Genomic DNA, 25,583 nt, shown 5'->3' with positions numbered 1-25,583 from the left:
CTGCCTGACATCCAGGAATATGTGCAGCGAGCAAAGGAAACACCTGCAGCCAGCCAGGGTTATCTGTTGTTCTCCTCACAGGCTAAATGCTGAGCAGTTCTCATAATACAGAGGATAATTCCAGCAGGTATTAAAAATTTGGATTATCTCCCTGTTTCTCATGTGAAGTCTCTGTAATCAGACACTTAGTAGTGCTTCTGGTGATGGACAGTGCAGATGCAGTCCAGGAAGTTCGCCGTGAGATGTCAGATTGCCAACTCTGCAAAGCTCTCATAGGAGCTCGTCTGGAAGATGTGACCTAGGTGCATGCGAGAGGAGTTGAGGGCCTCTTTCTGTGACACTCCGAACGCTGCCTCGCTGAGTGCTCAGGGCTGAACCAAGCTGCAGATGCACAGCAGGTGGAGCTGCAATGTCTCTATTACCATGCAACTTACACAACTGAGTAATGTTCTGGGAAAAAACAGCTTGAAAGGGAGATCTGATGCACTACAGGGAGTTGTTTGTATTTCAGATAAAACCACATGGGCCTGTTCGGTCTTGTTTGTCATTCCTCCCAGCTTCCCTGGAGCAAGGAAACATTTTTGCATTGTGCTGCCAAATTCAGCGGGCCTCCAGCACTGGCAAGATTCAGGCTTTGCCTGGGCCAGGATTTCAAGAGAGAGTATTAGATCATGTTAATGTTTACTGGCTCCCGGCATTGCTTCATAGCCACTTGAAAGAGATGGGGGTAAAGGAAGAAACAAATGATTTTTGGTCTGTTTAACATTTTCCTTCAATGGGTTACACAGATGTTGCAGCTCCAGGAATGTATTTGAATAGTGTGGCCATGATACTTTCACAGATGCAGAAAATGAGAGGTTGAATGAGTCAGGTTGAATGAATTAACCCATGTGCTTATTAGCTTTGAGCTCTCCTTGCCTCAGCTGTGCTGTTTCAAAACTTGAGCTGTTTAATGGTCTTAACACTCTATCAGGGATGGTTTCTGAATAAATTACTTCCTCCCTTTTTTGATTCTGAGGGTTTATTGAATGATAATTGCTGTGCTAATAGGCAGAAATGACTGTGCAATTAAAATAAGGGACTGTAGCAAAATGTGTCGTTGATTCCCAGCTTGCTGCTACGTGGACCTCAGGTCACTCCTGTAGCTAGCGTGCAATTTCATTGGCAGTGGCTTTGAGATCCTCAGGTCTGTAGGATTATAAGATTGTAAAGCATGTTCAATATTTAAAATCACCTGGGTGCTGGCATGTAAAATAGCCCTACCATTTTCTTCTCTTGCATAGCCCGAAGATTGATGCACATTGACCTAAACAGTGATTGCTGGCTCTGTTCTCTGCAGTAAATGATATGGTCCTTGTGCCGGCACATGCTGCTTCCCCCTGCTCTGTTAGTGAGCGTCTCGGAGGCTGCTGCAGGGGTTAAGGTGTTTGTCAAACTTTCACAGGGAGATTTTAGCAGTCTTTTTCCCAAGAAAGAAGAAAATGCAACAGTGATAAACTCGTATAAGCAGCACAGGGGACAGGGAACTGGTTTGGTGAGGATGTGTGGAGGCACCGAGAAGTTCAACTCAACTCTTAACCAACCCAGCACTGTTCTCATACCGGTAGGACTTGGCTTCTCAAGGGGTTTAATGCCTGCCATCCTGCTTTTCCCTTCATTTTCCAGATGATGTGTCTGACTCTGAGGAAAGCATTTCAAGTAACAAATCCTGCAGGAATGAGCGATCCCTTCAGGAAAAGCTAGAGATTGTGACCAACGAAGGGCTGCTTCTCACTGTCAAGGTGTTCCTGGACTGGCTGAGGACAAACACGGACCTCATCATCATGTGTGCTCAGGTGGGAACTGTGCTCAGTGTTCGGTCCAAGGCTGCATCTGTTCAGTTCCCCTGGGCTGGGATGCTAAGGGCATATTGAAGCTACTGTCCCAGTCCTGGACAGAAGGTGATGTTAAATACTGAATTAAGATAATCTTGACCTAAGAAGTGTAGTGAAGCTTACTCTTCACAAAGCATTCTGAGGTCTGTGAAAGATGCTGGAAAGCCCAAGTGGCCTGGTTGTTGCATACACCTGTCTTGACATTTTCTGTGGCCTTTTGTGTTTTGTTCCTGCAGAGCTCTCAGAGCCTGTGGAACAGGCTGTCTGTGCTCCTGAACCTTCTGCCTTCTGCTGCAGACCTGCAGGAATCAGGTACTGGAGAAGGAAGTGGCAATGTAATATTTCGGCAAGCCTAGTCATCGGTGATTTCCATGGTGTGTGATAGATCCCAGGGAGAGAGATTTGCCAGTAGCACTTTGCTTATAAGCACAGTGGGAAGTGACATCATGCATGTGTTGTTTTTGTGTTTAAACACCATTCCAGTTAAATACTGTCCTGTAGACTTCAGCTCTATTAATGCATTGTATATGGCTGACAGTATACTGAAACACTCGCACCTGTGTGCGTGAAGTCCTTGTGTGGCCAACGTGATTGGAATTAACTGTCAAAACCATAAGTAAGGGTATGATTTTTATCATGGCAATCATGGAAACTAGTTTTGAAGCTCCAAATGCTCATGATGTTGCCCTGTACCTCAGCCTAAAGATCCCCATGGTTCGTGAGAAGCGTAGTTTAAACAGGGATGCTCATGTGTTGGAACGAATGGGAAAGCTAACCCTGCAAACTACAGTTTTTCTGAAGTGGTGTGCTTCAGCAGGTTGTTTGCGACAGTTACTCTTTATATTGTGGGTGGCCCTTTTGTTCCTCCTTCAACACATGCTCACAGTACCAGTGTAATTTAAAACCTCTGCCCTTCATCATTACAGATTGTGTGCCTTAAAGCAGTTTTCCTCTGTCCCCATGTCAGTTGTTTAAGTCACCATATATTGCTGTGCTTCCCCTCCATCCTCTGCAGGGCTGGCCCTGTGTAATGAAGTCAAGGACATTCTGAGTGGCGCTGAGCTCCCAGACCTGAAAGCCAACTTGCTGCTCCCAGAAGACGTGGCCCTGCGAAATCTTCCCCCTCTGAAAAATGCACACAAGAGGTTTAACTTTGAGCAGGACCGGCCCATTTTCTCAGCAGTTGAGGAGGTGAGTCAGGGTAAATCCTGAATCTCGGCACGAGCTGCATTTCCCTTTCTGGAGGTGCAGCCTGTCTTAGCTGTGCAGATGAAGATCTAGTTCTTTCTTGCCAAAAAAGACCCCAAACTGATTCAAACTTTTAAGTCTGAGATGGGCTCGTGTTATTGGTGGTTGCTGGAGTGATCTGTCTATCCAAAAATGAGTGTTCAAAAAATTGCCTTGCCTTCCCTTCCCTGTCAGAGTCATTATGAAAGGAAGCACAGTCACATGTTGACATCTTTGCTGCATGAAGTCTCCTGACCTCCCTGCCTGGGCAGAAGAGCTGTTATCTCTGCCCTGCCTTGAACGAAAGGAATTTGGTTGGAGCTGCAGGATACTTCCTGTGCTCCTTCTCTGTAAATGCAAAAGTTGGTGAAATCTCACTTCATGTGGCACACTGTGCCCTCGTAGAGCTCTTCTGTCTGTTTTCCCCAGCACAAAGGGCCAAGTTGATCGTTTCTGAGTAGTGGAGGTGTGCAGAAAAAGGCAGTTCTTCTCCTGTCTTGCCTTGCTAGACCAGTCTGATTCCTTTGGAGCAGGGAATACATTAACTTCTTCTGCCTTGATTTGAGGGCACTGTTCTGATGTGTGACGTGGGACCCATGTTTGTTAAATCAGTCCAGCTGGCTGAAGTCTTGAATGTCATCTCCAGCTGCCAGGGCAGCTGGGGTGAAGTGCAGCAATTTCACATCCCACGTGAGCTCACCTTTTGCTGCCTTTGCTCAGCAGCCCAGCCGAGAGTAGTGCCTGCCCCAAAATCAGATATAGATTGTTTTATTTGATTCCTTTTCCCAGCACTGAGGGCTTGAGCAGAGATTTATGGGAGAGAGCCTGTTGATGTTTTCTGAGGTTTTCTTGAGTTGGGGAAGCCCAGACTGCAAGCGCTTCTAAGCTTTCTGGCCAACTGCAGACTTTCCTGCAGCCCTCTTCTGCAGTCTCTGTCTTCAGAAGCGCATTTCCATCAGAAATGTTTCCTTTGGGTTTTTTTTAATAGTATTTTCTGCCTTTTCCAAAAGCATGAGCTGCAGGGTTGGAGCTGGCTCAGGCTACAACCCCCTGGGGAGACATGGCTGGTGATTGCCTATCTGCTTCTTTGCAGTCTGTTGTTCGGATTTGCTGCATTCGGAGCTTTGGCCACTTCATTACCCACTTGCAAGGCAGCATTCTGCAGTTCAACTCGGAGCTTGGGATCTTCATCAGCATAGCACAGTCGGAGCAAGACAACTTGCTGCACCAGGCCCAAGCCCAGTTTCACATGGTGAGTCGGCAGAGGTGGGCTAATTCCCTGTACTTGGCACAATTTCCTGCAGATTACTATTAGATTGTAACTATAATCACAGATCTTTGGTGGGAGATGTAAATTTTGCTCCTTAAAGCTACTCCGGTGTCCCCTTTTCACCCTGTTTCTGGAAGCATGTGCTAGGGTCAGCTTGTGTGTTTCCCGCTAACTGATATGGAAGTTTGTTTTTGTAACTAGGCTGCAGAGGAAGCTCGTCGGAACAGGCTAATGAGAGATATGGCTCAGCTTCGACTGCAGGTAGGAGATGCTGGTTCCAGCCTGAAAACTGGCAGGATAGTGGCTGAAATGTCAGAAACTAGGAAGGGAAGGGAGAGCTCTCTGCTCCCATCCCACACAGAGGCAGTCAGTCTGTTCTGCAAAGACAGAATCATGGAATATCTTGAGTTAGAAGGGACCCATAAGGCCCATTGAGTCCAGCTCCCTGCTCCTCGCAGGGCTACCTAAAAGTAAACTGTATGCCTAAGAGCATCATCCAGACGCTCCTTGAACTCTGACAGGCTTGGTGCCGTGACCGCTTCCCTGGGGAGCCTGTTCCAGTGAGCAGCCACCCGCTCAGTGAAAACCTTTTCCTAATGTCCAGTCTGAACTTCCCCTGACGCAGCTTCATTCCATTCTCTTGTGTTCTATCGCTGGTCACCAGAGAGAGGAGATCAGCACCTCCACTCCGCTGCCCCCCTTGAGGAAGTTGTAGACTGTGATGAGGTCACCCCTCAGTGATGAGGTCACCCCTCAGCCTTCTCTTCTCCGAGCTGAACAAGCCAAGTGACCTCAGCCACTCCTCATAAGTCTTGCTCTCGAGACCTCTCACCATCTTGGTCGCCCTCCTCTGGACACACTATAATAGTTTGATGTCCTTCTTATATGGAGGTGCCCAAAACTGCACACAGTACTCGAGGTGGGGCCGCACCAGTGCAGTGTAGAGTGGGACAATCACCTCCCCCTGACCCGCTGGCTGCATCCAGCCCTCTGCTCCATGTGCTGGTGGAGCTTTGCAGGGTGAGTCTTGCCCTGTTTGATCGTTTGTTTCAGCATAAATGTGAAGCAAATGTCTCTGCATGTGTGTTTTTTCAGCTGGAGGTTTCTCAGCTGGAGGGAAGTCTTCAGCAGCCCAAAGCACAGTCAGCCATGTCTCCTTATCTTGTCCCGGACACCCAGGCCCTCTGCCAGCACCTGGCTGTTGTCAAGCAGCTGGCCACCAGCGGGAGGTTCATAATCATCATCCCTCGAACAGGTACGGGGACTCCATGTCCAATAACTGAGCCTGCCTTCCCCTCATTCCCTCCTTGCTAGGAAGCAAGCCCCATCAGCCAAGGTGGTGGCCTTCTCTCCTGCTGCTGTTGTCCTTTACTTCGGCTGGAGCAGCTGAAACACCATTTCCATATGTCACCTTTTATGTGTGGCCCATGCTTGGAATCTAACATAGTGTATCGAAGAACAGCTGGAAAGAGAGAGGCCCTGTTCACCCTCCGCTTCGTCTGCCTCCTGTGGCAGCCGCTGCTGCTGCGCATCAGAGACAGTTCAGTGGGATGAGGAATTCTTGACACATCTGGATTAGTTTGCAGAAGTATAGCTGTAAGCCAGATGGTTTTGCTTCTTTTTTTTTTTTTTTTCCCCCCTGTTAGTGATTGATGGCTTAGACTTCCTGAAAAAGGAGAACGCAGGTGCTCGGGACAGCATCCGATATCTGGAAGCAGAATTTAAAAAGGGAAACAGGTGAGAGTGGGAGAGTGATGCGATTTGCCCTTGCTTTTGGAATGGGTGTATTTTGGGGTGGAAGAGAACGTCAATGGCGGGAGCAGCCTGTGCATCACTCCGAGCAGAGTGAGGAGTGGGTCAAGGGAAAGCGAGGCCTCAGGAATGCACTTGGCGAGAGGGAAGGTGGGGAAGTAACAGGTTTGGCAGCTGGTTTTGCAGATACACTTGTGGTTGCTGCTCGGCCATGAGATGTAGCTGCTTCTGAGGAACGGAGGGAGTTGCATCTCTTTATCTGTGTATAAAACTGAGCAGTACCTTTTACTGATGCACTGGGAGTGCTGGAAGAGCTGTACTGCATTATCGCCCAGGTTAGCTGCAGAAGGACAAACAGATGTGCTTCTGCGAAGACAAACTGCATCTTCGAGGCCTGTGTCAGGGCTGGTGGGCTTTGAAACACTTGTGGTATTGTGAACCGCACACAGCGATGGCGTTGAGACAGGGGAGGTGATCTAAGGGACTTCACAGGGGATTCCTTGGACAGGCCTTTGGGTGTTATTTTGGTTGATAAAAGCCAGCATTGTGAAAAAGTCCTGCAGCACCTGGTGGACCTGCTGTAGAGCATTGACTTCAGTCTGTGTGATGGTCTCCGTGTGAGCTCAGTGACTCTGATCTTTCCTTAGGTACATTCGTTGCCAGAAAGATGTTGGGAAGAGCTTTGAGAGGCATAAATTGAAGAGACAAGATTTAGATGCCTGGTAAGATTACAGCATCTGGAGATGTCTGAGCCTGATTCCCAGCAGGCAGGTGGCTTTGGGAAGAGGTGTTAGCACTGGGACCCATCATGCAGCTTGCTTGATTTGGTGTTCTATGTGAGTAATTATAAAATTCCCTAGAGAGGGTGTTAGGGCATCCATCCATCCGTGCATCTCGCATAGCACCAAATACTTGGTGCTAAGAAGGGTCTCGGAAAAGCCCTTAACAGGCAACAGAGAAACAGTCCTGCTTTCCACCTGTCCTCCTGAGCATATATGAAACTGTTTGCACAAACAAGTGGTCTTCCCTCTGACTTTCGCCTCTGTTTCTCTTTTCTTGCATCCGTCTGGCAGGAATCTCTATAAAATACTGGACAGTTGCAAGCAACTGACAGTGTCCCAAGGAAGCGGAGAGGACGACACCACAGGAATGGTCACCATCATCACGGGCTTTCAGCTGGAGGACCCAAGCACGTTCTCAGCGCCCATGCAGGTCAGTAGCTCTTTGGCTGGCTGGCTGAGCTGAGCCTTTCTGCTTCCTAGCAAGATTAAAATCTGGTTGATTGGCAAGAGATTTTTTTTGTTTTTTAACGCTTTCTGCCTTGGGTAATAACTGTCCTGGATTTCCCAAATTTAGTTTATACGTTGTGGTTCCTATTTCCTTGAAAGCCCCTTAATTTGTCATGCTTTTGTGGTGCAAAGTATCTTGGAGGAGGTAGGAGAAGTAATTTTGCATGTCTGTGCAGGCCTCTCGTGCCAGGGCAACTTTAGCATGAAGGAGAATTGGGCCTTTCAGCCATGACAAACTCTGCCTGAGACTCTCCAAGTTGTGACGGGCAGTCCTCTTGACAGGGCAAGAAAAAAATAACCTCTTTTGTCTCTGTTTGCTTGCAGTCTGCCATCCAGGCAGCCGCTAGTGCCAGCGTAGAAATAAAAAATGTTCTGGAGTTCTACAAGCAGTGGAAAGAGATGGGCTGATGTTCAGAAAGGCATCGGGTTGGTGTACCTTTCTCTCCCCCTCTCGGAACGTGCAGCGTCTGAACGAAGGAAACAAAAATCTGGGCGACACTTAGACACGAAGAAGCAGCAGCAGCAGCAACAATAACAAAAATATCTATCAAAAAAAAAAAAAATCCAATTTGGGCACGCACACAGACACCCTCCACCTGTATCCCGACCAGACGGCTGTACATCTCCGACGGCGCCAACTGCTCTGAGAAGAGAGAAGCACCTCGGCACGGCCGAGGCAGAGCTCTGCCCTTCTCCCAGTCGGCAGAGATGGGCGAGAGACGGGCAGTCATTCATTCCCCCCTCATTCCTCCCCAAAGCTTGCTTGGTCATCTGAAATGGGCAGGCGGCTTCTGAAGCGTGGACTTTACTTAAATGAAACCAAACCAGCGCAGCAGAAATGGAGCCCTCCTAGCTTGGGAAAGAAGATACAAAGAGTGTTTAGCTCTTGTTTGGCAATCTGGTGACAGGAAAGCAGATGATCTCCCCCCCCCCCCCCCCCCCGCCCCCCCTTTGAATTATTTTTCAAGGGTTTTTTCCTTTTAATTCTTAGTTTTTATATATATAAATAATATTAAAAAAAAAAAAGAAAAAGTGGAGTTCCTTTGGGGTTCTGGATACTCTTCCAATGTCAGAGAGAAAAGGAAACAATTATGCTATTTAAAAGGGGGGGGAAAGCTCTTAATATAATTTTTTTTTTTCTTTGAACAAGCATATTTATTTCCTTTCCCTGTCCCCCATGGAGTGGGCTCAGTGCAAAGGGATGTTGGCCTGCAAGGAGAGAGCAGTCTGAAGTGCCCCGATGGGCTTGGTGCACATTCTTGCTCTCCTTACAAGCTGCATGCTTCATGAGCAACAAGAAATTGGCCGGGCTGCTTGAGAGAGGTGAAAAGGACTCTGTTCCTCCTTCCCCAGTCCCTCCCACTTCTTTGCTTCCAGCGTTAGACCTTGGAGAGGAGGAGTGGAATCCAGCAGAGGTGCTGGAAGAGAGAGGAGAGCCGTGTGGGATTTAAACACCGATAAGACTCAACCACTTGGCTTGAGTGCTGTCAACCTGGGATGGAGCAGACATCTCTGAAGGACCCAATGCCTCTTTTTTTTTTTTCTTCTTTTCCCTTTTTTTTTTTCCCCTATTCTTTTTCTCTTCTAAAGCTTGCAATGAGGCGTAGAGGAGGAAGGAGGATCTCAAAGCCATTATCTCTTCTGCTGGTTGTTCCGACACGCCACTGCTGCTATGCCATGCTAGAGAGGGTGGCAGAACTTGAGTGTTTGTATCCCCCCTCCTCACATCCCTCCGGGGCAGGCAAAGGCAGCGCAGTGACCGCCACTGCCCAGGACTGAGCTCGCAAACCGTTCAGTGCTTTTAGCATCCTAAAAAGAAGGGATGATGCTACCTGCACGGATGCTGGAAGAGCTAATTCCCCATGTGACCTGTGAGGGACCTTTCAGACCTCCATCCTGACAGCATCTCAAGCAACCTGTGTCTGACGTCCTGTCACACGCTGATGCTTGGAAATGAAGAAACGGGTTGCTCCCAGGACAGCAGAGCGATGGGAGATAAGCTGAACGGCCTCTTTGTAGTTCATCTGTGTCAATGTACTCAAGAAACAGATGTCTCCATCCACATGAACTAACAGCAGCTATGCAAGTAAAAACCACTAGTCTTCTATGTTTGCGTGTTTTTTCACATGGGCCAGCCAGAAGCTGCTACAAAAGGGGCATAATATGGAAAGACAAGTAACATACTCCAATCTGTGCAGACTTCCTAGCATGATGCATTGTACTGGAGTGGCAGGATGTTCCTTGTTTTCAGGTAAAAACTTAAAAAAAAAAAAAAAAAAAAAAAAAACCAAACCAGCACAAGTCCCAGAGGATTCATTTATATTTGAATTTCAGTTCCTTTGCAGCATGCAGCCTTGTAGCACAGCAGAGAGAAATGCCAAGCTTTAAGTTACAGCTGGAGCTGGCCCTACAAGGTCCATGCCTTGTGGTCCGAAAGGCAGGTGGAGGGGGTAGAGTGGCAGGGTTTCCCTACAGGTTTTTCCTTTTGCAGCTTCTCCTGAAACTCGCGGTGCTTTTCTAGGCTAAGCCAAGGAAACGACATAAGCAGAATGGCAGGTCAAAGACTCTGGCTCATCTTAGGTGTTCTTAGAGATCTGAGATGAGCTGTGACGTTTGTCAGTCACTCTTTCCTCCAGTGCTACCGCTGTTTTTATTTGAAGCCATTTGTTTGTCTAGCTCATTATTTTTGTTTGATGGGGTGGGAAAAGAAAAGAGAATCGCCTTGTGGGACTTGGCCTTCAGTGTATGAGCCAGAGCAATGTGGTGGAGAGCAGAGTCACCTCCCCTTCTGCTGCTCCATTGCCTTGGAGAGTGCTGCTCAGTTATACTGAAGTACAGTCCTTGCTCAGTGGAAGCCTGGCTCAGTGGGATGGATAGCTGGTGCTCTGTGCTTTTTTTTTTTTTCCCTGCTGCTTAAGAAAACCATCCACCTCCTTACTGCAGAGCACATCAGAAGGGTCTGCAGTCTGCAATTCCCTTCTGGAGGTCTGCTCGAGCTGAAGCCTGGCTATGTTTGCAGCCCTGAGAGGCCTAATTGTCATTCCCTTCTGGCTGCGTTAGTGCAAAGCGTGCGCTTGGGGTTGGTAAAGAAAAGAGCAGTGCCTGGCTGAAATCAAAGTAGCGAGGAGCTGGAGGCATTCCTCAGCTTTGCTCTGGGCCAGGTATTCCCTTGGCCAGAGCTGGATCTTGAGGGGAGAAAAGAGCAATGCAAATAAAGCAGCAACCAAAAGGGAATGCCTGTCGTGCCGATCATGAGCGTCTCTGTTCGCAGAGCTCCCCAGGCTGCCGGCGGTGCAGGACGAGAGCTGGGAGCCAAGTGCTGTGGGGTCAGGGCACCAGATGAGGCTGGTGGGAGCAAGGGCTCGCAGTCCATCCATGCCCACTAATGGGTTAACCATGTCCTGAATCAGACAGATAGCTTATTTGGGCTGGACACAGAAGGCAGTTTAAGAAGAAAAATAAATAAACTTGACATTTCTGTAACAAAACGTTGTTGCTGAGCTCCAGTGAGCCCACTTAGGGGCCACACGGCAACATCGGAGGGCTTCTTTCTAAAAGGCAGCAAGGCTGTTGCCTTACTTTCCTCGTAACTGTCCCTTAGTAACTGCCCTGGTCTCCTGAGGGTTGTTTTAATGTTACCCTGAAGTTTTGCACACCTGGAGAGGAGGAAAAGGCCTTAGCCCTTCAACTGCCCAGTGGGGTCTTTCATACCCCTGGGCTGAGTGGGGAGGGATGCTAACCTTTTAAAAAAGGCACCTTGAAAGATCCCTGTGCCGCTCTGCTTCCTCTCTGGAACATGCAACTATGGTTGAGGACCTGATTAATATCTTTTTTGGATGTATGTCCCCAGTCAGAGATACACAAAGCTGAAAAAGCGGGAGACTTCAAAGCTCCAGAACAGCGTAGCTGCAAAGCGGCCTCAGGGAAGATGGCAAGCTGTGTCCTCCGGCAAGCGTTGCCTTCTAATGGAGGCTCAACTTGACGTCTTTAAGATTGGGGTAAAGGAAGGCACTTCTTGGCCCCAATCCCAGCACTCGCCATGAGCTGGAGTCTCCTCCCCGAGTATAAACTGCTACAGATCTGCTCTGTCCAAGGGCCCGTGCCGGTTTGCCCCACACGGGATTTGGTGCATCGCTTCCAAATCCCAACTGAGAAGCCAAAAGCAGGAGGCTGGTTTCCCTGGCCTGTTGTGCTGGTTGCTGATGCTAAGCAGTTCTCCAGGGCTAAAGAAAACTTGAAGGTCAGTGGGGAGGCTCCCTGTGTCCTGGCTTACTGCTCTGCCCATGGCTCCCGAGTGCTGTGGCTGGGTTTTCCCAAGAGCTCACCCCAGCGTATTCGTGCCAGGCTGAGAGCGAGCCGCAAACCGACTCGCCAGGCTAGCGTCATGCAATGATTGAGGCGTGTGAAAGCCAGCTCTCGTCCGCTGCTAATCCATATGGTGCTATTTCTGTACCAGCTCAAAGCTTGCTAAGACCAGCTCCGAGCTCGTCCCGTAACGCCCACTGCGCTGGGCAGGAGAGCAAAAAGAAAAACAATCTTGTGGGCCGAAAGCATTGTTTTTAATGTGTTTTTGTGTGTTTCTTGGTTTTGATTTTCTTTTCGTTATCACCATGTTGAGCTCTCGGAAGGTTATGGGGTGACCCCGAGCTGGGAGAGCGCAGGTTTGTGGTGGTTGAGGCTTGCTGGGTTTCCCGTGGAGGCAGCATGGGGGCCAGGGGCTGTCCCCATGCCCTGGCTGGTGGACACAGTCGCTCTGGTGCTTGTTGGACTTCTGCTCAGTGGTTTCACAGGCTGTGCCAAGCGACTCTTCCTTCTGCTCCCATCTTTGCTCGGCTCGATGCCACCTGCAATGCCTTGGATTTTCGCTTGCATCTTAGATTTTTTTTTTTCTCTTTTTTTTTTTTTTTTTCCTTCTTGATGTCTAGCAGAGCTAGCCTGGCTGGCTGGGGCAGAAAATAGGGTGGGGAAAACAGGGTGGCTGTGAGAATGAAGAAAGGCAGAAGGGTTGGCACAGGATCCCCGTATCCCTGGTCCTGCCTCTGTCTGCTGGCAGGGAGAGGACTGTTGCTTGGTTTGAGGCGAGGGACAATCACCTCTCCCTCCGTCCTCCTTTCGTAGCACAAAAAAAGCCCCGCCTATGGATTTGTGCTTAGATAGCTCTCGCTGGGGGACCGATGGGATGGCTGTTGGACCCCAGCTGGGACGAGGAGGAGCTCGGGGGCTCTCACGGCATGTGTCTTGACTGTGATCCAAACACGTTGACTAGCTTAATAAAATACAAGATGTTTGTACCTCTTCTTTTGTGGTGATTCCCAGCCCGGCCCGTGTTTCTCCTGCGCAGCCCCAGAGACGGGTACATTTCCGATACGTGAATCCACCCTCAAATGTGCGCTTTGCTGACCAAACTTTCTGCTTTCCAGAAAAAAAAACCCAACTTTGTTCCCAACCCCTTTGAATGCTGTTTGACTCGGGTGAAGGAAGGCATAACCTTGGTTTGCTTTTGATTTGGTAGGATGAAATGTAGGGGGGTCCCTTCCTTACCCCTGTAACAGGAATAGTATTTCCTTTGTTCCTTTCGCCTTTGCTCGCTGCCGTTGTGGTTCAGGATGAGTTCGTCCTCTTGCCAAGGCTCTGCGTGTTGCTCCCCACAGGAGCATCCCCAACCCCAGCCACGTTGTGATCCGCAAAAATAACCACAGTGGTTTATTGGGCGGCTTCTCAGCTTGGTTTTAATCGGCGGGGTTGAAAAGTATGCATTTTAAAAAATGTGCGGCTTTTAAGTGTTAATTCGAGGTGTCTTTAAGAGGCTTGGTTTCAGGGGCAGAGCTGGGCAGCACGCTTGGAGTCGGGCTCTGTGAGGGTGCGTGCCAGGCACTGGTGACTAGGGAAGCTGGGGGACGGTGTTTTATTGGGGAAAAAAGAAAAAAAAGTCTTCCATTCCCTGTATTCATTCACACCAAAGCTCCTTTATTTGCTCTGCTAGTGGAAAGCATTGAGCCAGGCACCAATGTAATTTACTCTCCAGTTCTTTGGAGGCTGCCAGCAGTGGGAAGGTCGGGGAGGGAGGTTGCGAAAAGGCGAATCCGGCTTTCAGTCCCTCGTGGGAGAAGAAGCCGTGGGCGACTTCTTCCCGCGGGGCAGACGTGCCCTGCGTCCCAACGCCGCTGCCTGCGGTGGCACAGCAGAGACCCGTCGCTGCCGGCTCTGTCCCCTCCAAAGGGGCTGGAAACGCCTCTTCCAGCTTGAGAGGGCTGTGCCAAGGCGCTGCCCAGCGTTAACGGCCTCGGCGGGGGCCGTGGCTGCGCTACCTGCCCCGTTAACAAACTCCGTGCCTCCGCTTTCGGCCGGCGTAGGCAGCGTGGTGCTGCAAGGGCTGCCCCAGCGGTGCGGGTCTGGCCCGTACCCGTCGCGCTGGAAATGAACCCAGGGGTTTGCTCCTGCAAAATTGAAGCAGGACAAAGCCTTCTAATACTGATCAAGAGCTGGGACTCCTGGTCCTGCTCCTGGGGGGCTGAGTCCTCGGAAAGCCCCAGGAGCCTCCCTCTCTCACCGGCCCTTCCCCTCCCTCCCGCGCCTCCGCTTCCCACTTCTCCCTGCACAGAGAGGAGATTTCCCTGCCCCAAATAGGTCCCCACCCTGGGTTTGCTCCGCTTCACGCAGGTTATTTTGCGGGGGCTTCTCAGCACCAGGGCCTGCATCCCTGCGTGGATACAGCAGGTCCCTTTGCAGGCGACGAGACCCCCAAACCCTCCCACCGGCCTCCTGGCAACGCCGAGCGGAGAAACGCGGCTTCCTCCTTGGCCGGGGCTGCCGGTGCCCCAGAGCCCTGTGCGCGGATCAGCCCTTGCGCCCGCAGCTCTTCGTACCAAGCAGGGTGGATTGGGGCTGCTCGTCCTGGGGTGCTGTGGCTCCCTGCGCTTTGCCCGGCACCCGCGGCTGAGCTGGGGACGTGAGCCCTCTGCGGGTAAATAAATCCCCAAAGATGGGGGCTTCGAAAGCAGCGATCCTGCTCACAGTTCCACCTCCCGAACCGTGGCTGCGTCCAAGTGCGGCGTGCCTGCCTCTGCTGGCATTTGGCTTCCGTGGACTGAGCCTGAGCCACCTCCAGCCCTCCTTGTGCCAGCGGGACGCGGTCAGGTCAGTTGGGGATGTTTCCTCAAACTTGCTTTTGCTTTCTCCACCTCTCTCCATCTCCCAGGTCTCATCCGCGTCTCTCGTGGAACCCCCCGCGGCGTAACCTGGTGGGTGTTTGCTGTGGGTCCTTGCGTGGAGCTGGCACCCGGCTCCATCACCCGCCCCGGCTCTCCCAGCTGAAGAGCTTGTTGGCGGTTAAAGTCCGATGCCCGGAGCCGCTCTCCGATAGTCCCTCCGCTGATGGAGGTACACGTGCCCCTGCCGCAGCACACTGGGGGCAAAACCCCCCGTGCGCAGGGAGGGGTCTTGCATCCCAAGGGGGATTTGGGGGGATTTCAGCCAAAGCAGGCGGCGAGGCTGTGGCCGGGCAGGCGGCGTGTCCAGCACAAAGCTCCCTTTGAGCCTCTGCAGAGAGGCCCCGACTGCCCCTTCCGCCGACGAGCGGGAGCTGCCGGGGAGGGACCCTTTGGCCGCTCTCCACCACCGCAGCCCAGGAAGGCGGCCGGGGAGAAGGGCAACGAGCGGCAGCGGTGGGGCCGAGACCCCCGGCCCGCGGTGGCGAGGAGGGGACGGCTGGAGGAGGGGACACCCAGCACGGCGTCACCCGCCCTCCCGCCGGTGCTCCCTGCTGGCTCCGCTCTCCTGCTCCACGCAGGGTGGTGGGAGGTGTCTCCGGACGCTTTCGGGTTGTTTTGGTTTTGTTCTTTTTTTTTTCCCTTTTTCTCCCCCACTTCTAAAGCACTGGGTGAGTTTTGGGCTGGGGGGGGGGGGTGGGTGGGGAGGCTCAGGACTCCCCTCGTGCCGCTGGGCTGCCTTCCTCGTGCCGTGCCTCAGTTTCCCCACTGGGGAAACCCTTCCCCAACCGCCCAGTTCGGTGTCCTGCCCCTGCGTAACAGAACCGCTCTGGCTGTGCCAGGGCTCGGGGGGTCTGCAGGGCGTCCAGGGGGCTTTGCCCGCTCCGTGGCGGCCTGGTCCTAAGCCTGCGTCTACCAGGGGCATCCCCAGAGCAGGTAAACGGGGCGGGGAGCCTCCACGGGGAGGGGGGATGCGGTGGGGCAGGGGACCAGGGCAGGATCTGGCTCTTTGCTGCAGCCTCCCCCCGATTGCTGCCAGCCCCCACCCGTGGCCCCATGGTGCTCGCCCCGTGCTGGGGGGCCTGATCCTGTTTAGGCACGCGCACGCATGCACGTGCCCTCCCCATTGTGGCTCTCGGGAAGAGTCAAACGGAGAGCGGGCTTTGCTCATCGCACCCCGGAGAAAGCCGCTGACCCGAGCCGAGAGGCAACCTGGGGGGCAGCTGTCCTGGCTCCTGCAGCCCCATCCCCGTCACCCAGTGGGCTCTGTCCCGTCTCTGCAGGACATGGGCTGTGGCCTGGTGTGGCTCCAGCCCTGAGCGCCTCGGCCCCGCCATGCTGACCATAAAGCTGCCGCAGATCTTCAGGGTCCATCAGGTGCCTCAGGTACGTGTGGCTGGGTGATGGTGAGGCTCTGCCCTCAGGTTTCTCCCCCCAGTTCCCTCATCCAAGGTGGAAAATCACCTGGGCTCCCCACCCAACCTTGCTGCAGCTGGTGAGACGCTCCCGGCCCATCCTGCCTCAGTTTCCTCACCCACCACGAGGCCAGAGCAGCTCTCTGGGGCTGCCCCACTCCCCCAGTGTGTCCCCTGACCAGCCCCGTTGTCCCCACAGATCTTCTGGGAGGATGGGATCATGTCAGGGTACCGGCACCCCAAGAGCTCAGCCCTTGACTGCGTCCTCAGCTCCTTCCAGATGACTAACGAGACAGTCAACATCTGGACACACTTCCTACCGACCTGGTGGGGATGGGGACAGAGATGAGGACGTGAACAGGAACGGTGATGGGCATGGGGATTACGGATAGAGACAGGAACGGGGATGGAGATGGGGATGGGGACAGGGACAAGGCTGGGAATGACGAAAGGATGGAGATGGGAATGGGGACAGAGGCAGGCGTGGAGACGGGGACAGGGATGGGGACAAACATGGGGATGATGAGGGGATGGGGACAAAGAAGGGATGGGGATGGGGACAGGGGACAAAGATGGGGATGGGGACAGGGGACAAAGATGGGGATGGGGACAGGGATGGAGCCCACCCCAGTGTATGCTGTGCCCGCAGGTATTTCGTGTGGCGCTTCCTGGTGCTCTCATCCTCCCTGGACTTCTGCCAGGAGCCCTACCACTGGCCCCTGCTCATCTACCTGCTGCTCGTCTGCCTCTACCCCTTCGCCTCCAGCTGCGCCCACACCTTCAGCTCCATGTCGGCACGCGCCCGCCATATCTGCTACTTCTGCGACTACGGAGCCCTCAGCCTCTACAGCCTGGGTGAGCCGCCGCCGAGGGGACCTGGCACAGGGATGGGGATGGAGACGGGGATGGGGGCAGGGACGGGGAGGCACTGGCCCCATGGTGCTGCGTATCTCTTGCAGGCTGTGCGTTTGCCTATGGTGCCTACGCAATGCCAGAGCACTGGGTCAGCGGCGTTTTGCACCGTTACTTTGTCCCCGCGGCTGCTTTTAACTCCTTTGTCTGCACCGGCCTCTCCTGCTACTCCCGGTATGTTTTGGGTAAAAGCGCCAGAGCTGGGTGGAAACTGGGGCTGGAGGTTTCCTCCTTCTCAGCTTTGGGGTCCTGCAGAGTGTCTCTGGGGGGGTTCCCCTGCTCAGGCAGTGCGGTTGGCCCAAAGCCAAGGTGCTTGCAGGGTCCTCGCTGCGGGGGCTAACAGGGGTCCATCCCCCTGCCCCATTCTCCCCCTTCGCAGCTTCCCTGAGCTGGAGCGTCCCCGGCTGAGCAAGGTGCTGCGCACAGCGGCTTTCGTGTACCCCTTCCTCTACGACAACATCCCGCTCTTTTACCGGGTGAGTCGGGGTGTCCCGGGGGCAGGTGTCGCCACCACGGGGGTCCCAGGGTCCTTCCAGGGGTGGTTTCCCCCCCTTCCCGTTGCTCACTCACCTCCCCACAGCTCTTCTTCTGCTTCTGGAGCAACTGCGCCTGGAATGAGGCTGTGGCCGGGTACTGCTACCACCTCCTCTTCGCATTGCTCACTGGCTTCCTCTTCGCATCCCACCTGCCTGAGCGCCTGGCGCCCGGCCGCTTCGACTACATCGGTGAGCAGCAGCCCCCCCAGTGCCCCCCGGTGCTGCGGCTCCAGCCCCCTGTCCCCGGAGCAACCCCTTGCAGCAGGAGCTGGGCAAGGAGTCCCAGCACCCAGGGTGACATTGGCCTCTCACCCCGGGCAGGACACAGCCACCAGCTCTTCCACATCTGCGCCGTGCTGGGCACCCACTTCCAGCTGGAGGCCATCCTCTGTGACGCGTGCTCGCGCCGGGCCTGGCTGCGGGGCCGCCTGCCCGCGCCCGGGCTCCCCGGCACCTTTGGCACCGCCGGACTGGCCCTTTTGGGCAACGCCGCCATCATCGGCGCCTTCACCGCTGCCTTGCCCCGGGCACCTGGCAGCTCTGTCAGCCCCCCGAGCGTCCCCACCGAGGCTGGGCGCTGTAGGGACCTGTGACACTGCAGGGTGAGTGGCTGGGGGGACCCAGACACCCTGGCACCCCCAGAGCTCCCACCCCACCCTCCCCCCGGCAAGTGTGGGGAGAAGAGGGTGAGGGGCTCAGATGCCTGGGTCCTGCTCTTGGGTGTCCTGGGGTGGCATAAGATGAGGCGTTCCTGCCCTCCCCTGGTCCCTCTGCAGCCAGCCAAGCTGCCCTCCCCCCGCCTCCCCCTGCCGTGCCTCAGTTTCCCCACCTTTTAAATATGGCTTAATCGTACTCATCGCTGCAGGGAGGGCACTGTAGCGCACTTACGCTGCACCTAACCCGTAGTAGCAGCCCCGCACAGCGGCACCCAGCCTCAGCCCCGGGACCCCCAAAGCCATGGACCGCTGCACTGGCCCGTTTCCCAGCAGGGTCAGTGCAGTAACTGGGGACCTGTGTCTGTCTGTCTGTCTGCGTGTGTGTGTGTGTGTAGCCAGGCTTGTCACAGCCCAGCAGGGCTGAGGTGCAGTACCGGTGCCCCCGACGCGATGCGCACAGCCCCGCTGCAGCACGGTCAGGCGCTGGGTGCCTGGGGGCAGCCGCGGGCTGCGGGGACCGGGGCTGGAGGCAGAGCCGAGGGATTTGGGTGCGAGGTGAGGGTGCAGCGGGCTGGAAAAGGCCGTGCCCGGTGGGAGCAGGGGTCAGTGCCCGGCACGGAGCTGGCCCCAGTGCCCTGGCTGAGCCAGGCAGCGTGGGCCAGGGGTCCTGTGCCGTGGGACCTCAGGAGCTCTGGCGGGGGCCATACAGGAGATGAATTTGGGGCGGGGAGATGTGCCGCCCCGTGTGGGGACCCAGCAGCAACGTTGCAGGTGGTTTGGGGGGGGATAGAAGAGACAGAGCCCAGCAGCCCCCAGCACGAGGTGCGTGCGTGCGTGCGTCTGTCTGTCTGTCTGTCTGTGCGCATGCTGGGTGCGCAGGAAGGGATGGGGTGCCATGGCTGTGGCCGGGCAGAGCCCCATGCGTGGGACCAGGGTCCCAACCTCCCCAACCCTGGCCTTGGTGAAGCGGTGGCTTGCTCTGGAGACCCTGCCGCTGGGAAGGGCGCGGGGCCCTAGGGCCCGTGGAGCAGCCCCGCTGCCCTCCCTAATAACCCCACGCTTGGGACAAGCAGCTTTAAATTAAACCGGAATAATGGCGGTGCAAGCGCTGGGCTCATCATTGCGAGGGCCAGGGACCGGGTGGTGACGGACACCGCTCTGCCCCGGAGCCTTCGGGTGTTTGGGAGGGGGAGGAAGAGGCCGGGGGCCCTCGGCCTCGTGGGAACGGCATGGGGTACTTCCGCTGTGGTCTCACACCCATCCCGCACCCTCGGACTAGGAAGGAGCCGGCTACACCATTTGTGCATTTATTTCTTTCCACGGTTAACAGAAGGGGCTGTAAAGGGCTGGCTGCTTGGGGGAGGTCGGTGCTCTGAGCTCAGACCTGGCGCCCGCAGGGCCGCAGGGTGGCTGGGGGGCGGTGGGGGCTAGACGGGGCCGTAGAAGCGCCGGTACGCCTCCTGGAAGCCGATGTGGTCGGCCAGCTCATCGCAGTTGGGGTTGAGCTCGCACACCTCGCGTTTGGCCTCCAGCGGGTTCCAGGCGGCACCATAGACGCTGCTGGGGAGAGGCGAGGGATGCAGGGGACGCTGGAGGCTCTCCGGCCCCGTGGGGGCTGGAAGCTCCGGGGCGGGGAACGCGCTGGGTGGGGGACGCGCGTCACCCGGCGGGGACACAGTCCCCGGCACGACGGGGTCAAGCGCTACCTGTCATAGACGTAATTCCTCTTGTGTCTCCGCACCACCTCGGCGCCGGCGCGTTTGGAGACGAAGGCTGCGGGGACATAGCAGGGGGTCAGGGAGAGCTGCGTCCCCCCCGTCCCCGTCCCCGGGGCAGCAGGGCTGAATCCGGCCGCGGACACTCACCTTCGGAGCTGGGCGAGTCATCTGCGCTGATGGAGCTGTCAGCAGCTGCGGGGAGGGATGGCGCAGAGTGGTCGGGGCAGCCGGTGGGCTCGGGAAGGCCCCGTGCAGGCTGTGCCCTCACCCTGCTCCTCCTTTTGGGGCTCTCATCCCACCCCCCCGCTCTCACCCCGAGCCCCCCAGCCTGGCAAAGGGAGTCCTGATCGCCGTTCTCCCGCTCCAGCCCCGCACCTTCCGCCCCAAGGCTCAGCAAATCTCTCTCCGAGCCCCTTTGCTCCCTCCAGCTCGCAGCAGAGCCCCCTTCCTGGGGCGCAGCCCCCCCAGCAGTCCCCATCGCCCCCCTGGACGCCCCATACCTCTGCGGCAGAGGCCAAGGGTGAGGAGGGCCAGGAGGGTCAGCAGGATGAGGGGCTTCATGGTGCCTCTGTGCTCGGTGCAGCCCCCGGTCCCCGAGCGGCTTTATAGGGTGCTGCGACCGCCACCAAGGAGGGGCCCCGCGGCCCTGCCAGGGCTATTTCCAGCACATCCGCTGGGGCCGCGAGCCGCCAGCGCAGGCAGCAATTGTGGTTTGGGGTGAACTCGGTTCCCCCGTGACCCGGCCAGAGCCCACAGGGAGGAAAACACGGCCGCGGGCCAGTGGAGATTTGCCGGTGGGCCCAGCCCTGCCAGCCTGGCAGCCCCTAACGGGGATGGGAGATGGGGCACTGGTGGGACTCCTCGCTGCACTCCCCAGTCACCGACTGGTTTGTCCCAGTTCCCAGTGCTGGATCCCAGCAGGGTTGCTGCCACGCTAGGAGAGGTTCCTGCCAAAACCCTATGGGTTTTCCTCTCCGCGCAAGGCCAACGGGGACTCGTTGGCCAATTTTTGCCTTGGGGAGCGGCGCGTGCTCCTTCCGTGGCATCGTCGTCGCGGCTCCTTGCCGGGGCAGACTGCCGTGAGCCAGGAGGAGAGGGCCAGCAGGTGCCCTCGTCCTCGGTCTCCACGCAGCTCTCCCATGCCACATCCCACGGGCAGACGCTGACGTGCCAGGGCATCCCCAGGCAGTGCCCTTTCCCAGAAACAGGACGTCGGAAAGAGGTCCAGCACCTCTTCAAACCCAAAACGGGGCTTTGCAGGAAGAAGAAGTGCTGCTGGTGGGGTTCAGGCACCGAGCAGAGGTGAAGGGGAGCGGAGCAGCTGGAGAAGTAGAATCTCTTGTTCATCCATCCTTTTCCTTCCTACTCTCCACAAGACCCCCCCAGCACTCAGGGTGCTCACCCACCTCCAGAGTTTGCTCCCGCTTAACTCCAGGAGGGCTCCAAGCAGTGGGAGCTCCCAGGGCCGCCTGGGGTGACATTCCTCTTTGGGATCCTGACCACTTTCCAGACTTTCAGATCCTATAAATCCCGGCCTTGTCTTGAAAAGCGGAACCGGAGGCTTTGGGGCGGAGGAGGAGAGAAACGCTGAAGCCAGCGCCTTTGTCAAACAAACCCATAAACTATAGAGTACGCGGGCCAAGTGCACACAGCGGGAGCCAAGACCGGGGGAACAACAGCTCCAATTTATTTAGATTATAATGCAGCGAGGGAAGGCTTGTTTACGACAGAAGGAAAATATGCGTAAGTCAGTCAATCACAGGCTCTGGCTGCCTCTAATTGGAAACAGAGGCTTGTGCTCGGTGGAAATGGCCACCATTGTCCTCAGAATTTGTATTTCCCCACCACACAGGGCACAGCCTCTCCTTGGGACGGCACGCACTAACAGCCGAAGAGCACGACAGGCGAGGAGCACGACAGGTGACCAGAGAAGCCGCTGCCCGCGGCAGATCTGCTGTCTGTTGGAAATAAACTCACACTCAGTAACTCTCCTCATTATCTGCCCAGCCCAGAGGAAGGACCTTTTCTTCATTTTGAAGATACACCTCACTTGCGGGGATTCGCTAACGCCCCGGCAGGCAGACTCCGGTGAGTCCCTGCTTCCCTGGCTGGCAAACTTCCGATGAAATGGTAAAGAACAACTCCAGATAGGTAAAACCAAACCCAGTTTGGTTCCAGGAGTCAACACGGAGCCAGGGAAACGTCAAATCCCTTTGCCACGAGCCCACAAAGTCGAGGCAGGGCCATTCTAACCTCTGCTTGTCTCCACATGCACAAATGGCACATCCCTGGATCCTTCACACTGTGGCCCTCGGAGATGCGCCCTCGATGCCTGTCTGCTGGGAGGGGAGCAGGGTTGGAAAATAACTGGGAAAAAAAAAGAATAAATGGCAACGAAGAACTCGATGTGATAAAGCAGCTGCTGACGTGTCTGTTCTGATGGGTCACGGGCGGACAATTGTCTTTAAAGACACGGACACTGAAAATGAACACTGCAAAAAGGAGGCAAAAGAGTCCGATGCGGCTATTTACGCTCCAGCTGTACAAAATGCCGTGGGGGCATTCACCTGACGGCGGGCTTCGTGTGCTACAGCTCCCTGGCTCCTCATTCCTGTGCACAGCACAGCCTCTGGGTGTAAGGCACCGTTTTTTCTCTAAGGCACATCTAAAATACCTTCAAGGCCAGGCATTTGGCTTTCATAAGCTAGAATCGCACCCGCCACAGCACTAAAGAAGCACGTGAGTGTACAGACACGCTCTGACTATCAGATCTGTAGGATTCTCCTCCCTGTTGAGCTGAGCAGGGAAGAGGAAATTGTCATCTATTTCCAAAGATCCTGATGTGTTCTTTTTTATTTCTTCACAAACTTTGATCAAATTGTCCAAGTCCGGCAGCTTTTCAGTCCCACTGCAAGTTTCTTCCGGTCTGATGAGACGAACGCAAGTTTGCGTGGTTTGTGTACGCCACACACAGAGTCCCGCTTCCCAACGCGTTGTCAACGCTTCCAAGATGAGGATAAACTCCCCCTGCGAAACATGCAGAATCTCCCTGCGTCCTCACTGGGGCTCCTTGAATGTCGTGATGAGTTCTCGTTGCTCTTTACTAATTGCCTGGAAGGAAAACAACCCCCACTGAACTCAGCAAAGTGCTTTTCTCCACAGATGCCAGCGTTCAGGACACAAAGCAGGCAGAGAGAAAACAGAGCGTCCTCAGCACGTACGGAATACAACCCACTCATCTCACACGCTCACCCACAGAAACATCCCACCCAGTGCACAAACATCCAAGACCTCCAGTGAAAACGCCCAGGCCAATTTCAGCGGCACTTGGCTCCTGGTGAGGCCTTCGATAAGTGGAGGGCTTAAAGACAGCGCAGCCGTTTGCTAGTCAAGCCACGGAACAGTGTTTCAGGCTGATGCTGCAAACAGAAGGGGGGTTTATTTGTTTATTTTTACCTGCCAGGCATGTTTGCGAGCTTGGATCAGCTGCTGCAGCTCTGCAATCCTATCCCTCCCCGCAAGCACAGACTCCGCTACCTTCCTGTTCTCTTCCTCCTTCTCCTTTAGGACTTTCCGCAAGTACGACCTGTGCTTGAGGAGGTACGGCACCATTGCGCTGCGAACGTCCTCTTCTGGGATCCCGCTGGGACGCCTGGGAACAACTGGGATGTGAAGCAACCAGAGAGCAACAATCTTGCACAGCAATTAGTCTCGCTAATTGGAAGCTGAGCTGCTGCCATAACGTATCAGGTCACCGACTCCAGCGATTTACCTCTGGCACTGGATGCTTGAGGACAGCTAGAACGCACGTGTTTAACGGGCACCCCATCGCGTAGCCCCCTAACGCCATACATGAAGGAACGGGAGGAATCCTCCCCAAAACTCTGCCGTTAGTCGAGGCCTGGAGGCAGGCAGGATGTAATTAACTTCCCCGAACACAGAAACAAAAAATTGTGATGATGCTTTCGATTAAAAGACCCAGCCTGCCTTTAGGGCGAACAAAAGGCGGCACATACAACTTCCAGTGCCTGCTGAGTCCCTGCGCAAGGCAGCCCGACAAGAAGCGTTGATGTGAGCTCTGCTATTGCAACAGCAGCTGTGGCTAAAACGTGCCATCAGCCTTTTGAATTATTCCGAATTGAGTTCGCCTCCCCTCTGGTCTCAGCAGCACTAACCTCCTCCTTGCACCGAGGAAGCATAGATACGTGACCTAGAGAAGCATAGATAAAACTTATTTTCGGATGTTTTAGACGCAGTGACATTGCTGTTAAGATACGTGAGGTTTAAAAAAATTCCCTTGCAGTGCACAGCCTACAGGACACGTCAACACGACCAAAACATCACACGGGAACTGACTTTCGCCCTTGAAGGAGCATGCCTCCACACACACACACGCTGCCTTCCACAAGGCTGGCCATACCACGCAGGCTCTTCCCGGTTCTTTGCCTCCTCCACAATCCTATCCAATGAATTAAAGAGCACCTCCAGATTCCCTTCATTCTTCACCTCCTGGATCTCCTCCTGTGAGGAAAGGACACCACAGGGATTCAGCAGGACCCAAACAGCTGACACAGGCATCGCTCTGCTTGTGAGCCCTTGCTTTTCCCTGGATGAAGGCTACATCCCGGGAATCGCCAGGTATCGAGTCACCATCCCTGGAGGTACTTAAAAGATGTGTAGACATGGTGCTTAGGGACATGGTTTAGTGGTGGAGTTGGCAGTGTTAGCTTTACGGTTGGACTCGATGACCTTAAGGGTCTTTTCCAACCAAAATGATTCTGCGATTCTACAGCTCTTTCTGGGGAAGACAAAGAGGTCTGGACGAATCTCTGGGGAGCAGTCTTAACTTTCTCCTTTTGCCATTGAATAAATGTATTTGCTACCCTTAATATCAACGTGTTCAGCGCTTTTACACCGGGGGTTTGAAGCCCCTCTGAAGGCACGCACACCCCCGAGCCCCTGCCCCTAAGGCTCTGCTTCCCCTTTCACCTTGATGGAGGCCTGCAGCTGGGATATAAACTGATCGTAAATGCTCCTGGTCATCTCGGGCTGTAGCTTGTAGAAGCAGCGGTAGCAGTTTGCAAACCTCTGGTAGCTGCAAAACCGGAGGGGCAGGGCGTCACTGCCAGGGGCCGGGGCCTCCTCGCAGCAGGGCTCGGCCAGGCCCCGGCTCCCACCGAGCGGCCCGCCCTGGCGAGGCCCCGCTCCCGCCTCACCTGCCGGCTGCCACCAGCTTCTCCAGGAAGGTGTCCACCACGGTGGCGAAGACCTGGGCGCGGCCCGGCGCCGCCATCGCGGCCGGGCCGCCATCGCCCGCCGCCGCCTCCTCAGCATCGCTGCGCGCCGCCGCCATGTCCAGCCGCCCAACGGCCCCGCCGTCGCCGCCCATTGGCCACCGCCACCGCGCGGCGCCGCTACCATTGGTGGACGCGCGGGGCCCGCCCACGCTGGCTGCGCATGCGGGGAAGGGTGTGCGAAAGAGAAGCGCCTTTAGGGAGGCGTGGGCGGGGCCGGCGTGGGCGGGGCCTGGGGCGGGGCCGGCGTGGGCGGAGCCGCGGCCCAGCCCTGCCGAGCACAGCTCAGCCCCGGGACAGGGCAGAATGGCCGAAGCGTTAAAAAAATCAACAGTAATAAAAATCACAGGGGCCTGAAGTGCTTCATCTGCCGCATCGCGGCAGGAAACTGCGAGCTAGCCCCTGAAGCAGAGTGATAAATATAATAAACCA

At 55.1% G+C, this 25,583-nt stretch overlaps 4 protein-coding genes across 5 annotated transcripts in view; 2 read left to right on the top strand and 2 right to left on the bottom strand.

Moving 5' to 3' along the window:
* The window catches only part of SMG5 (SMG5 nonsense mediated mRNA decay factor), a 30,484-nt gene extending 20,779 nt beyond the window's left edge, over positions 1–9,705 (top strand). Inside the window, exons 13-22 of one of the 2 annotated variants that reach the window (XM_075525228.1) lie at positions 1,666–1,835; positions 2,111–2,186; positions 2,890–3,065; positions 4,195–4,353; positions 4,573–4,632; positions 5,467–5,626; positions 6,018–6,108; positions 6,771–6,845; positions 7,197–7,335; positions 7,737–9,705. In XM_075525228.1, the coding sequence (XP_075381343.1) occupies positions 1,666–1,835; positions 2,111–2,186; positions 2,890–3,065; positions 4,195–4,353; positions 4,573–4,632; positions 5,467–5,626; positions 6,018–6,108; positions 6,771–6,845; positions 7,197–7,335; positions 7,737–7,820 (1,190 nt within the window). In that variant the 3' untranslated portion in view covers positions 7,821–9,705. Of the gene's footprint in view, positions 1–1,665; positions 1,836–2,110; positions 2,187–2,889; positions 3,066–4,194; positions 4,354–4,555; positions 4,633–5,466; positions 5,627–6,017; positions 6,109–6,770; positions 6,846–7,196; positions 7,336–7,736 lie in introns of those variants that run through there. The other variant, XM_075525229.1, reaches the window with a different exon arrangement.
* Positions 9,706–14,573: 4,868 nt separating this feature from the next.
* Positions 14,574–18,605, top strand: PAQR6 (progestin and adipoQ receptor family member 6). Its single transcript, XM_075525144.1, has 8 exons — positions 14,574–14,792; positions 15,904–16,006; positions 16,235–16,362; positions 16,685–16,890; positions 16,995–17,121; positions 17,327–17,423; positions 17,528–17,672; positions 17,805–18,605. Exons 2-8 carry the CDS (start codon positions 15,956–15,958, stop codon positions 18,074–18,076), a joined length of 1,026 nt encoding a protein of 341 aa, XP_075381259.1. The 5' UTR covers positions 14,574–14,792; positions 15,904–15,955; the 3' UTR covers positions 18,077–18,605.
* An 895-nt stretch (positions 18,606–19,500) lies between these two features.
* Positions 19,501–20,418, bottom strand: BGLAP (bone gamma-carboxyglutamate protein). The gene is made up of 4 exons (XM_075524952.1): positions 20,358–20,418; positions 20,005–20,232; positions 19,846–19,912; positions 19,501–19,699 (listed from the first exon to the last, which is right to left on the bottom strand). Exons 1-4 carry the CDS (start codon positions 20,416–20,418, stop codon positions 19,567–19,569), a joined length of 489 nt encoding a protein of 162 aa, XP_075381067.1. The 3' UTR covers positions 19,501–19,566.
* A 1,103-nt stretch (positions 20,419–21,521) lies between these two features.
* On the bottom strand, positions 21,522–25,542 carry PMF1 (polyamine modulated factor 1). The gene is made up of 5 exons (XM_075525208.1): positions 25,074–25,542; positions 24,847–24,952; positions 24,278–24,378; positions 23,314–23,509; positions 21,522–22,968 (listed from the first exon to the last, which is right to left on the bottom strand). Exons 1-5 carry the CDS (start codon positions 25,244–25,246, stop codon positions 22,915–22,917), a joined length of 630 nt encoding a protein of 209 aa, XP_075381323.1. The 5' UTR covers positions 25,247–25,542; the 3' UTR covers positions 21,522–22,914.
* Between the last annotated feature and the right edge of the window lie 41 nt (positions 25,543–25,583).

Source organism: Mycteria americana, chromosome 25 (genome assembly GCF_035582795.1).
Source record: "Mycteria americana isolate JAX WOST 10 ecotype Jacksonville Zoo and Gardens chromosome 25, USCA_MyAme_1.0, whole genome shotgun sequence".
Taxonomy (NCBI): domain Eukaryota; kingdom Metazoa; phylum Chordata; class Aves; order Ciconiiformes; family Ciconiidae; genus Mycteria; species Mycteria americana.
Note: the sequence above shows the minus strand (reverse complement) of the source record. Positions and strands in the feature narration are given on the sequence as shown.